Below are 13,789 nucleotides of genomic sequence, written 5' to 3'. Positions count from 1 at the left end.
CTGTGGAGTCCTTGGTGACCTTGGTGAGTCACTAGACCCAACCTGAGTCACCCTCTTCCTGCCTTTCTGTTACCGAGACAATGGGTGTCCAGGCTGTTGAAGCCCCTTTGAGTTTAGTTCTGCTTCTTGCACCCAAATGCATTTTAATGGGGCTATGAGCTCCTGGGCTCCACATGGTCTAAGGTAGCCCTCACCTCCAGGGCATGCCCATGGCATGAAGCACCCCCTCTGGCCTTTCCCCAAGACTTCTCCCAAGACTTCTGGTCCAATATTTTCTGGGTGTCGTTACAAGACAACGTCCTATAGGGTGCACTGGGGATTGACATCTCCCTGCCTCCAAATGCCTCCCCTTCCTGGAGTAGGAAGAGCTTCCCAGGATTCTTGTTAGAAGAGACCTTTATTTTGGCTCACACCTGTAATCTCAGCACTTTGGGAGACCGATGGGGGCCAGATCACAAGGTCAAGAGATTGAGACCATCCTGGCCAACATGGTGAAACCCCGTCCCTACTAAAAATGGAAAATTTAGCTGGGGATGGTGGCCGGTGCCTTTAATCCCAGCTACCCAGGAAGATGAGGCAGGAGAATCACTTGAAACCAGGAGGCAGAGGTTGCAATGAGCCGAGATCGCACCATTGCACTCCAGCCTGGGCGACAAGAGCAAAACTCTGTCTCAGAAAAATAAAAAAATTTAAAAAACAGGCCGGGCGCGGTGGCTCAAGCCTGTAATCCCAGCACTTTGGGAGGCCGAGACGGGTGGATCACGAGGTCAGGAGATCGAGACCATCCTAGCTAACACGGTGAAACCCTGTCTCTACTAAAAAATACAAAAAACTAGCCGGGTGAGTTGGCGGGCGCCTGTAGTCCCAGCTACTTGGGAGGATGAGGCAGGAGAATGGCGTAAACCCGGGAGGCGGAGCTTGCAGTGAGCTGAGATCCGGCCACTGCACTCCAGCCTGGGCCACAGAGCGAGACTCCGTCTCAAAAAAAAAAAAAATAAAAATAAAATAAAATAAAAAAAATAAAAAAAACAAAGAAGAGACCTTTATTTCTCAAGGAGGGGCAGAAATTCAGGGCTCCCCTTCGACTCTGGCTGCTCCCAAGGTGGCTTTAAAGCACCAATGAGTCCGTGACTTGTGTAAGAAATGATTAGTCCTTTCATCTAGAGAAATAGCTCCCTTTTCAACAGTTGTCTCTCTTCAACAGTATTTAGTATTTGAGTGAGGTTGAAACAGTGTCAAAAGGAAAGTAAAAGTGAAATTCTGTCTTTCAGCATAAAAGCTGATCCACAAACAGCGGAGCACCAGACCTCACCTTGGCTTGGAGATGGCTTCGGTAAGTTTCTCGGGACTTTGCATTACTGACTCTATAGCAGTTGGGCAGCTCCGCCCAGGAAAGGCCCCAGTCCGGGCTCCTGGCCTTGGGCACACAGCTCCAGAGCTCGTCTTTAGAAGGCTGTCATGGAAAACTGTATTTGTCTTTTAAAAGTGCATCTGCCTGGCTGGACAGGGAGTCCACTGGGCAGAATCCACCTCCTCTGTGTACCTGGCACAGTGCGGGGAGCCCAGGACTCGCATGTATTAGAGGGTTGTGGGGTGCCGGATGTCAAGTCTACCTCAGCCTGAGGAGAAGCTAGAGTGTGGGCAGGTGGGGGACTCTGGGTTGTGGGAAGCAAGCAAATCCCAACATCATCTGCTTCTGCCGCGATGGGGGCTTAGTCCCTTCTCAACCCCAAACGATGCTTTCTCTCTCCTCGTTCCTCTGTGGCATCATCTGGCCTTATAAGGTGCATTCTAATCTCAGCAGCGTTCTGAATACTGAAATTTCTCCTCCTATCAGCCCAGATGTACCGACTGGCAGAAGCTCTAGGGAGAGCAGGCTGAGCTCAGTGGTGTGCAACTGAAAAGGAACAGCAGGGCTCAGGCTATTACTAGAAACAAAACCATTCCAGGAAAGAGTCCTGCAAATTCTAGAAGGCAGCACACCCACCAGCACCACGTGATTCTGGGGAAGGCCTTTATTGCGCCACAACACAAACCGGCTTTTCACAGGGAGCCCTTTCCTTATTTAGGCCAAAGCTCATGTTTCACGGCCACCAGCTGAGACTGTGGTTTTAGACATTCAGCAGTACCATTAAAAGCCCACATGGAGACCATCTCTGGGTCCTGCGGTGCCCTGAGGCACAGAGGAGGAACTGGGCAGGAGTCCTGGCCCTGCTCCTTTCCCCTCCCTCTTCCTTGTCTATTTCCTTTGTCCCATTCTATGCCAGGCCCTTCACTGGATCCTGGAGGTGCAAGGGAGGGAGGGAGGGAGAGAGGGAGGAGCACACAGGATCCTGCCTGCCTGGAGCTCACAGCCCAGAGGGGCACAGGCAGGCACAGGGAGTTGCAGCTCGACCTGACCACTGCAGGGAGCAGCAGAGGCCCCCAGGGACCCAGGGCCTGGGAGTGGGGTGGCGGGTCAGCTGAGCCAGGCTGGGACCATCAGGGCAGCCTCTCAGGTGAGGGAGGGGAAGAGGAAGAGTGGCTGCAGGGAAGTGACGGAGGCAGGGAGACCCAGATGTGCAGAGTAGCAGAGGCTAAAGCCAGGGCTGTAGTGAAGGGCTGGAATGTCACTCAGTGGGCCTACGGGTGCAGAGCCCAGGGAGGGAGAGGAGGGTGAGGAAGGGCCAGTCAGGAAGGGCCTGGGAGCTGCCCACAGGGTGTGTCCTGGGCCCTGAGGTCAGAGGAAGGTCATGGCCAGATGTGCCCTTGGGAAGGCCGCCATGGGTTCTGAGGGGTTGGATACGGAGTGGCAGGGACAGGTGGCGGGGGCTGGTCAGGGGGCTGTGGGGGTCACAGAGGCAGACATGGGGCTGTGGATGGGATATTGACAAGGACACCAACCAGGAGAAGCTTCTGGAGTCCACACTGATTGGTTTTAGTGACTGGATATTGGTGTGAGGAAGAGGGCAAAGGAGAGCAGACCCCAGGTCTAGGATGGGACATCCTGGGATGAGGGAGACGGAGGCTGTCACCCACTGAGGACAGGCATAGAGAGGGCAAAAAAGGAAAAAACCTTCAATGATGAGGCTGCTATGCCCTGGGGCAGGACATGGAGAAGTGGGAAAGAGGTGAGGAAGGGGAAGAAGGTGGGCGAGACAGGAACCAGCATGAGGGGTGTGCAGGGAAGACCCAGCTTGGCCTCCTTCCAGCTGAGTGTTCTCAGGCAAGCCTCTCCACCTCTCTGATCCTCAGTTTCCCCACCTGTGTCATGGGATGATCATGCCTTCCCCTGGGGCTGTGGAGAGGGTGCAGTTATTGTAGGACAAGTTCCCACAGAGGCCTGTTCTGTGAGTGCAGACCCCCCTCGCTGCTGGGAGCTGGGGGGCCCATAAGACCCCACTCAGGCCCCAGCAGGATGCTGTGAGCTCCTGTCTCCCAGAGCATCATCTCCAAGAGATAGGTGCGCTAAGGCTGGATGGGGTAGGGTCTGAGGAGGAGGTGGCTCTTGGGGCCATGGAGAGGCACAGGGAAGGAGGAGTGATGAGGAACTGAGGGTCAGTCTGCAGAGGGTGGAGAGCTCAAGACTCACCTTCCCAGCCTTGCTCCTGGCCTCAGTGAAGGTGCTGGTCCATGCAGGCTCTTGGGTCGGGCTGCTGAGGGGCGCATGTACAATGCACCCATGCACATACATCTGCATCCTCAGCATGCACACACACAGCACACACGCGCCACACACACGCCCAGACGGTCCTTCTCTCTCCCATCCCACAAGATAATTCTCCAGACTTCCAGCCCCCGGTGGCCCCACTGAGGAGAGCCTCTAAAAGTGACAGCAGGGCTGGGGATCTCATGGGGGCTAGAAGCTGATGAACATCAGCAAGGCGTCTCCAGGATGAGCTGCAGCTCCCCAAGCCAGGGTCTCTGTTCTTGCCTAGAAGGCCGTATACTCCATCTCTGGCTTTTCTGTTGCAGCCACAGCAGGAGCCCAAACCGGGAGACCTGATTGAGATTTTCCGCCTTGGCTATGAGCACTGGGCCCTGTATATAGGAGATGGCTACGTGATCCATCTGGCTCCTCCAGGTAAGGACTGATGAATATATAATTTTCAAACTATTTGTTAAAAGGATGACGAGAGGGCCGGGTGCGGTGGCTCATGCCTGTAATCCCAGCACTTTGGGAGGTTGAAGCGGGTTGATCGCCTGAGGTCAGGAGTTCGAGACCAGCCTGACCAACATGGAGAAACCCCATCTCTACTAAAAATACAAAATTAGCCAGGTGTGGTGGCACATGCCTCTAATCCCAGCTACTCAGAAGGCTGAGGCAGGAGAATCACTTGATCCTGGGAGGTGGAGGTTGCAGTGAGCTGAGATTGTGCCATTGCACTCTAGCCTGGGCAACAAGAGCAAAACTCCATCTCAAAAAATTAAAATAATAATAACAACAAGATAATGAGAGCCACTGAAAGACAGTTAAGAAAGGGAAACTTGCCGGGCGCGGTGGCTCATGCCTGTAATCCCAGCACTTTGGGAGGCTGAGGCGGGTGGATCACAAGGTCAGGAGATCGAGACCATCCTGGCTAACACGGTGAAACCCCGTCTCTACTAAAAATACAAAAAATTAGCCGGGCGCAGAGGCAGGCGCCTGTGGTCCCAGCTACTCGGGAGGCTGAGGCAGAAGAATGGCGTCGGCCCGGGAGGTGGAGCTTGCAGTGAGCCGAGATCTCACCACTGCACTCCAGCCTGGGCGACAGAGCGAGACTCCATCTCAAAAAAAAAAAAAAAAGGAAACTTGGGTTAGGAGACACATTCTTCTTCAAGGATGCCTGATGAGATTGTACACACATATGTCCCAGGGAGTAGACACAGTGCATTCCATAGGTTCTGGCAGAATAGAAGAGACAATTGCCTCCCGCAGGAAAGCTGGGCTGCTGCAGCATTGGGATCTCTCTAGCTCAAAGTCAGTTAACTTAGCATGCAGAATCTCATACGACTTAAACCAGCCAGGTTTCTTAGGTCTTAAGAAAGTTTCTCAAAAGGAACAATGTTTCTCCGTGCTAGATCCTTTGCCTCATATGTTTTCACAGAACCAGGTGTCTTGATATTACGTACTTAATTGCTCCTTAATGGGCGCAATTCTCACAGGTTTATACATTTTTAAAAAAATTCTCATTCTCATACAAATGCACAGTAAGCAATACCAATGATTTATTTAACTCATTAATAACAGAAGCAGCAAGATGACATAGCCAGTTAAAAGCAGAATGAAGGAAACATATGTATGGATAGTCAATGAAAGGGGAAAAAACGAATGCAGAGGACAGGCACAGTGGCTCACTCCTATAATCCCAGCACTTTGGGAGGCCAAGGTGGGCGGATCACTTGAGGTCAGGAGTTCAAGACCAGCCTGGCCAACATGGTGAAATCCCATCTCTACTAAAAATACAAAAATTAGCTGGGGGTGGTGGCGGGCATCTGTAATCCCAGCTACTCAGGAGGCTGAGGCAGGAGAATTGCTTGAACCCAGGAGATGGAGGTTGCAGTGAGCCGAGATCCTGAAACGGTGCCACTGCACTCCAGCCTAGGTGACAGAGCAAGACATTGTCTCAAAAAACAATAACAACAAAAATGCAGAAATGAGACAATGAGACTGCCAAATTAGGTAGGTGCAGGTAAGTTCATATTCTCTAAGGCAATGCCACTACATAACTCTTGATGTTCTCTTTTCACTAAGCATTTACACTGTCACTGGACAAAAACCATTCCCATCACTATCAGAGCAAGACATTTGCATCTTATCAGTTTTCTCCAACCCATCATCTCCCAGGCAGGGTTGTAAAAATGTCTGAATTGAGGAAAATAGTAAATCAAGCCCACTTAATCCAGATGACCTTCAGGGACCTTGTAAGACAAAGCATGGCAATGAAGACACATGGTCCTTTTTGTGCCTAACCTGCAGGATGTAAAGAGGCTTTTTTTTTTTTTTTTTTTTTTTTTGAGGCAGTCTTGCTCTGTCACCAGGATGGAGTGCAGTGGCACAATCTCAGCTCACTGCAACCTCCACCTCCCAGGTTCAAGTGATTCCCCTGCCTCAGCCTCCCGAATAGCTGGGACTACAGGCACACACCACCACACCCAGTTAATTTTTTGTATTTTAGTAGAGATGGGTTTCACCACGTTGGCCAGGATAGTCTCGATCTCCTGACCTCGTGATCCGCCTGCCTCGGCCTTCCACAGTGCTGGGATTACAAGCATGAGCTAACACACTCAGCCGTAAACAGGCTTTTTAAAGACAATTTTTCTTTCTTTCTTTCTTTTTTTTTTTTTTTTCCTCTGAGACAGGGTCTTACTCTGTCTCCCAGGCTGGTGTGCAGTGATGTGATTATGGCTCACTGCAGCCTTGACCTCCCCGAGCTCAGGCCAGGTGATCCTCCCACATCAACCTTCTGAATAGCTGAGACGACAGGCATGCGCCACCCTGCGCAGCTAATTTTTGTGTTTTTTGTAGGGAAAACACAACAGGTCTCACCATGTTGTCCAGGTTGGTCTCGAACTCCTGAGCTCAAGTGGTCCACCCGTGTAGGCCTCCCAAAGTGCTGGGATTACAGGCATGAACCACTGTGCCCAGCCAACAGGATTTTCTTAAGTGGGTTCTAAGTGCAAACATTAGCCTTGAGATTAGAAACGGGGCAAGAGAGGTAACACACCTAATTATTGTGCGCATTAGGTACTATCCATTTTAATAAAAATAACACCTGGAGTCACTATATAATGCAATTGGGGTTCCATTGGTTGACAGCTCTTCTGTGTACCTCTCTATGTGCCTAGAACTGTGCCAGATTGTAGGACAGAAGACACTTTACAAAGGATTCCCTCAACATCAGCTCAGTGCGGTGGAAGGAACCTGCCCTTTGGAGCTTAAGAGAAGCAGTTTCACATCCTGATTCTAGGACTTCTCATAGCACGGAAGAGTCTCATGATACCTCTCTCAGCCCGATACTGGTTTTTAAATTGAGATGATAGTATTTTCCTTGAAAGTTAAAAAGGAAATTAAATTAGGAAGTATGTGTAACAGCACAGCATGGTAACTGAAACAGCGGGTACTAAACGAAGTGGATCTTTTTCCAAAACACGAGTGTACAAAGCTGAACAGGTAATAAATATGCTTTACCATCATTGCTTATAATGATGAAAATTTTTCCAATGCCTAAATGACTGATAACAGGGGATTGGCCACAGAAGTGATGCACATGCATAGCATGGAATATGGTAGCAGCCACTGGCAATCATGACATTCACTGACTTGAACAAACATTCACACCTTATTTGATTAAAAAAGAGAGAGCAAAATCTATTAGCTGGGCGTGGTGGCCGGCGCCTGTAGTCCCACTACTCGGGAGGCTGAGGCAGGAGAATGGCGTGAACCCGGGAGGCGGAGCTTGCAGTGAGCTGAGACTGCGCCACTGCACTCCAGCCTGGGCGACAGAGCGAGACTCCGTCCAAAAAAAAAAAAAAAAAAAAGCCAAATCTGTGAATCCTCCAGTCACATTTGTGAAAGGATAAACAGCAGTAGTTCCCTAGTGGAGATTTCAAGCCCTTCTCTCCCTACTTCACCTTCCCCTGCCAATGAGAATGCCTCTGATTGCAGATGGGTACCCCGCGGCTAGCTCCTCCAGTGCCTTCTCAGTCCCGGGCGGCATTGCAGTGGTGAAACAGGAGCTCCTGAAAGATGTGCTGGAAGGCTGTAACTATCGGGTCAACAACAGCTTGGACCGTAGGTTCAAACCACTGCCCGTGGGGGTGATCATCAGTTCTGCCAAGGAGTTGGTTGGTCAGAAGATGAAGTACAGTATTGTGAGCAGGAACTGTGAACACTTTGTCACCAAGCTGAGATATGGCAGGTCCCACTGTCAACAGGTAAGGATCTCTCTGGATAATCCATCTCCCCTGGGGAGGTCTGCTTGGGGCTGGACTCACTGGGCTATGCAACCAGGCGATCACCGTGAATGATGCAAACGCAGCCTCTTGGAGACCCACTGACTGAGAGTCAGGACCTCTGAGCTCCAATGCCAGATCTGCTTCTAATCCACAGAGGGTCTTTGGACAGGTCCCTTCCCCTCCAGGCCTCTCCATGTGCAGAGTGGGTGGATGGAGGACCTCTGAGGATCCTTCCCCTCTAAACCCTATCCTGAAAATGACTCCTGAAGTTCTAGGGGTCATCAGGAGAATCTGGGCCAACCCAGGACCGTGACAGGTCCCACAACCCCCCAAAGAGCACTTAGGCAAGGGACGCTCAGGGTCCACCGACCTGTGTAAGAGCTCAAGGACATTTGTGTGTAAGATCTGCAGCCTCTATCCCTTGCCTCTTCATAGTCTTTCACATTTGTTGCCCCAAAACACACAACTAATAAGTGGCAGAACCAGGATTGAAACCCGGGCTGTCCTTTCTAGAGTCTGTGCCTGTGATGCCTGCCGTGTAGCAGCTCAGGGCCCCTGGCCTGCGGGACTGAATGGATGCGCGTCCTTGATGAGATGGGGATGATGGCAGGAGGAGAGGCTTTGGGGAGGGAAATCGAGAGTTTGGCGTGGCATGTGATGTCTGAGGTGCCCATTAGAGGCCCAGGTGGAGATAAGGCATGGAGTTGGAGTTTAGGCTGAAGTAGAGCTGGAGATGGAAGTTTCCAGGCTGCAGTTGGGAATAGTACACAGTGACCCCAGGGCACGCATATGGCCATGGCCTCCCTAAGTCTCCCCTCAGCTTCTGCCACAGCCCTCCCTGTGCAACGGTGTAGCTCAAGGAGGACTCAGACTGCAAAACAGTCCCCAGTCTGGCCCCTGGAGCTCTGGCCCTAGGAAGTGAGGCACAAACCTTCTTCCTCGCCGCAAATCCGAACAAATGTCCTCACCTGGAAGCTCTCTCAAAAGGATCTCATGGGCACATTCTAAGGACAAGCCCAGATAAACCCAACACCAAGAAGTGGTCACAGCCCAGAAAATGGAGTCCCTGGGGATACAGCCAACGGCTTCTCTGGGAGAGGATTCTGAGCCAGTCAGCTGGGAGAGAAAAGAGGAGATGCCAGGCCGTAGGGGAGGCAGGAGAGAGGGGAGACGGGGAGGAGTTCCAGGCCCTTGGGAGGGAGAAAGTGCCAGCCTGGCTTGCTGCGAACGCTCAACAAAAGCTGCTTGCTTTGCAGGTGGAAAATGCCGCGGCTGAAGTCGGTGCGTTCGCGATGATTGGAGCGGCTGTTGCTGGATGCTCTTTTGCGATTATGAAATACCAAAAGTGACAGCCTGAAGCAGCCACAAAATCCTGTATTAGAAGCAGATGTGGGGGTCCCAGTGGAGATGTGGGGGTCCCAGGCCTCCCCCACACCTCCAGCAGCCTGACCCTCGTGCTCTGTCTCAGGCTCTCTCTAGATCCTTTCCTCTGTTTCCTTCTCTCGCTGGTGAAAGTATGATCTAATTGAAATAAGATTGAAGGATCAATAAACAGCCATCTGTCCCTTCAGAAAGGAATTCTACCATGTTTTTATAGACTTCTGAATCACAAAGGAGGAAAGTAACATTGAGTGAACACCCACTGGATAGTTCCAGCAATTTCCAGCTGGGTGACTTTGGAGAAGGCTGTTGATTCTCTGAAACTCATTTCTTCCATGTCAGGTGATGTCAGGAGGATCACCTAAGATAATGCATACACGGCACCCAGCCCCATGTCTGGTACGTAACAGATGTTCAGTGAATTATCTTTATCATTCTACACAGACATAACATTGACGTAATTGCATGTCATTAATTTTACTCTCAGGGAGGTAAAAAAAAAAAAACTTAATTACCTCCCAGTATAGTCTCATGTGGTGCTTAAATCCACTCACAACACCTACGCATCTACCAGCATCTTCCCCGTTCCCTTCCTCAACTGGCCCTCTTTTTAGAAAGTTTTTTGTTTTTTTTTTTTTTAGCTCAAAGGTCTGAGTTCTCACCCACCTGTGACTACTAGATGGAGTAATATTCTTTCCAAGCCCAAATTGCCATGGCTCAAGCTGGTCCTGGGTGGAATGCTGAGAATTAGCTACCTCTAAATCTCCCTCCACTACTTCCAGCATGCCCTGGGTGTGGCTCCGGAAGTGCCCAGCTCCCCATGTTTCTGTGCTTCCTCACTCCAGCCTCTACCACCAGTGACCCTACTCAGTGGCCGCTTCCATGGTGGTCACTGCAGCCACCACCACTCTGCCTTCAGGACTGAGGACATCACCCTCCCCTGGGTTGTACTTTTTCATGCGTGAGCGAGCTGGTTGATCCCTTAATTCACCAACACAGTGGAGACCAGGCTATAATGATTAACGAGACTCCCCTGGAAGCTCAGGGCTATTGGAAGGTTGAAGAACAAAGAGAATAATTTATCATTGCTACAATTAGAGGGGGATCTGCTTAGATTCCTGGCTGAAATACCAGGCTCCATTTGGGGATTGCAGAAGCATCCATGCCTGCCTTGCTCCAGGGCTACCTCCACATCAGAGGGCCCAGCTGCTCTACCCAGAGTCCAGGTCTAAAAACCAGAAGGCACAGCAAGAGAAGAAGGCTTTCTCACTTCTTGTGATCTAAGGCTCACCTCCCCAGATTTCATTGCCTGTCCAGGATCAATTGTTCCAGTGTGCTGGACAATGGGAACATCCAGGCCCTTCCAAGGTGTGCTTGACCTCCATGACTAGGTCAGATCCCCGTTAGGAGTCTCAGATGTCCATGTGTCTGCACTTCATGTGATTCTCACAGTTGCAGTGAACACTGATCCATGTGGTTATTTTACGAATGTGCCTTTCCCTGCCAGTATTTTTGGAACAGTCCAAGTTTGGTACCACTGGGACCCCAGCATCAAGTACAATGCTTAACTTTCTATAACCACTTGATAGATGATGGATGACAAGCCAAGCACAGTAGCATGCACCTGTAATCCCAGCTACTTGGGAGGCTGTGGCAGGATTACTTGAGCCCAGGAGTTTGAGATCAGCTTGGGCAACATAGTGAAACTCCATCTCTCAAAAAGGAAAAAAAGATAGTGGTTTATTTAATTAACAAATTTATTAACTAATATGTAGGAAAACAGGGCCGGGCACAGGGGCACACACCTGTAATCCCAGGACTTTGGGAGACCAAAGGAGGATCTCTTGAGCCCAGGAGTTCAAGACCAGCCTAGGCAACATAGTAAGACCCTGTCTCTACAAAAAAATAAAAATTAAAAATAAAAAAAGATTAGCCAGGTGTGGTGGTGCATGACAGAGAAGGACCATCGCCATCTTGGACAAACATCAACATTCTATGTTCCCGTTAATTAAAAAACTGCCTAAATCCAGCCCCAGAACATCATCTCCAGGACATCAGGACATTTCCCTATGCTGGGAAACCAACTCCCAGGATAACCAGGAACATTCCAAGCCTAAGATAAAACCCTTTCCAACCAGAAACATGCCAACCCCAAGATAGGCTCCCCTCTGACCAGAGACATTCTAACCCTACAGTAAACTTTCCCTCACATAGAAACATTCCAAACCTACAATGATCTTCCCACTTCCTAAACTCTTAAATATCCTTAGTCCGTTAGAACACTCATGACCAAAATCAACCAGAAGCTCCTCTCAGGTTTATTCTCTAAATAAACCTGTCTTTGACGGTTGAGCCCCTTTTTGTGTTTCTTTCCTCTTTCTTTAACACTTATAGTGTGTGCCTATAGTCCCAGCTACTCAGGAGGCTGAGGCGGGAGGATCATTTGAGCCCAGGAGTTCAAGTCTGCAGTGAGCTATGATCAAAAAAAGTACAAGTAAAAAATAAAAATATAAAACATGACCACTCTTCTCAAAAAAATAAAAATAAAAAACATGACCACTCTTCTCAAAAAAATGTTGTGGCCACCAAAGGTTAATATACACCAGGATTCTGTTGCTGTGAAGTTGAGAAATACACTGAACCAGTTCCAGACCTCTCTGGACTGACTTCCATGAACTAGATTTCACTAAATGTGGAATATATATATATATACACACACACACACACACTCATATATAATACATATTTTATATATATTATACATATATATGTACCAAAAGCATACTTCATTTTTTCATAAGTTCATTAAATGGTTGTACCACCTCTGGACAGTCCTTGGTCTCAGCAAATCTTTTTGCTAAGATTAAAAGTAGCTGAAGGCCAGGTGTGGTGGCTCACACTTGTAATATCAGCACTTTGGGAGGCCAAGGCGGGTGGATCACCTGAGGTCAGGAGTTCAAGACCACCCTGACCAACGTGGCAAAACCCCATCTCTACTAAAAACACAAAAATTAGCCAGGCATGGTGGCAGGTGCCTGTAGTCCCAGCTACTCAGGAGGTTGAGACACAAGAATTACTTGTACCCAGTGACGGAGGTTGCAGTGAGCCAAGATCGCACCACGGCACTCCAGCCTGGACAACAGAGAGAGACCCTGTCTCAAAAAATAAATAAATAAATAAAAGTGGCTGAAGAGAGCACGCATATATTCCTTCCACAAGCTGTTTTTCAGCTCAAGAAATTTTTAAGAAACTGATTGAGGCCGGGAGCGGTGGCTCAAGCCTGTAATCCCAGCACTTTGGGAGGCCGAGACGGGCAGATCACGAGGTCAGGAGATTGAGACCATCCTGGCTAACACGGTGAAACCCCGTCTCTACTAAAAAATACAAAAAACTAGCCGGGCGCGGTGGCAGGCGCCTGTAGTCCCAACTACTCGGGAGGCTGAGGCAGGAGAATGGCGTGAACCCGGGAGGCGGAGCTTGCAGTGAGCTGAGATCCGGCCACTGCACTCCAGCCTGGGCGGCAGAGCGAGACTCCGTCTCAAAAAAAAAAAAAAAAAAAAAAAGAAACTGATTGGTGCTGGAGAAACAGGAATCCTGGGCTGTGTGTGGTAGGACTGGATTGTCCTTTGTTGTTTGTGTCACTCTCGAAGACAGCATCCCTCTCCCCACCCAGGAGAGACGGGACAGCTGGCAGGACACAGAGAGGCCCTAGTGCTGCCCTCCTGCCTCATGGACAATGAAATGTTTTGCTTATGTGCATCCACCAGAAAGTGCTCTGAAGGTGGTTGGGATCTGAGACAACCAGGACATAGGAGGAGCAGGAGGAGCAGGGGAGCTCCCAGTGCTGCCTGCCCTATTATCCTCTTTCCTGGGTGGCTTAAAGTCTCATTTTGGGGTAAGAGAAACTAATTTAAGACATGAGTAGGGAGGGTCTTAGTTCCTGCAAAGATCTCCTCAAACCATCAGGAAGTCCCATGGTTGGACCTGGCCCCTCCTGCAGAGCCCTGACCCTTGGCACTCAAGACATAGGAGAAGAAGGAAGCCGTCATGAAAGTGCAATGTGGAAGGACAAGGACCAGGGATAGGGCCCTGGGCTCTGGCTCCAGCTCATCAAAGAAAGGGATATTAAACACAGCTTCTCCTGCCATCTCTGTTTTGGCCAACGTGCCCAAATTGACCACAACAGCTGTTCTGTGTTTACATACTCTGAAGTCAAAATCACTAGCCACGTCCTCAGGCTACGTGCTCTCCATAGTTCCCGGGAGGTGAGCAGTTTTAATACTGTGTGGACAGAAAGGGAAACTAGACTCAGAGTCTAAGCCAGTGACCCAAGGTCACACAGTCACTAAGCGAAGGTTCTGGATTCCCTTCAAGTCAATTTGACCCAAAAGTCAGTTCTTTGGGTCAGGCCACTGGAATGTTCTCTGATGAGACTTGCATGGGCAGTCTCACCCGCTGCCTTGCTTGATGTCCCAGGATAGCTCCTGTCTGC

The 13,789-nt window shown here is 49.8% G+C and overlaps 1 protein-coding gene across 1 annotated transcript; it reads left to right on the top strand.

Moving 5' to 3' along the window:
- Positions 1-1,303: 1,303 nt before the first annotated feature.
- On the top strand, positions 1,304-9,491 carry PLAAT4 (phospholipase A and acyltransferase 4). The gene is made up of 4 exons (XM_015434582.3): positions 1,304-1,333; positions 3,955-4,063; positions 7,628-7,896; positions 9,174-9,491. Exons 1-4 carry the CDS (start codon positions 1,325-1,327, stop codon positions 9,264-9,266), a joined length of 480 nt encoding a protein of 159 aa, XP_015290068.1. The 5' UTR covers positions 1,304-1,324; the 3' UTR covers positions 9,267-9,491.
- Positions 9,492-13,789: the final 4,298 nt, after the last annotated feature.

The sequence above is a fragment of the Macaca fascicularis genome, chromosome 14 (assembly GCF_037993035.2).
Source record: "Macaca fascicularis isolate 582-1 chromosome 14, T2T-MFA8v1.1".
NCBI classification, from domain to species: domain Eukaryota; kingdom Metazoa; phylum Chordata; class Mammalia; order Primates; family Cercopithecidae; genus Macaca; species Macaca fascicularis.
The sequence above is the reverse complement of the archived record's forward strand: the minus strand, read 5'-3'. Positions and strand labels throughout refer to the sequence as shown.

Coding starts and splice junctions, on each gene's coding strand:
- PLAAT4 (XM_015434582.3), top strand. Junction 4,064..7,627: donor GATCCATCTGGCTCCTCCAG/GTAAGGACTGAT, acceptor CTCTGATTGCAG/ATGGGTACCCCGCGGCTAGC. Junction 7,897..9,173: donor GCAGGTCCCACTGTCAACAG/GTAAGGATCTCT, acceptor CTTGCTTTGCAG/GTGGAAAATGCCGCGGCTGA.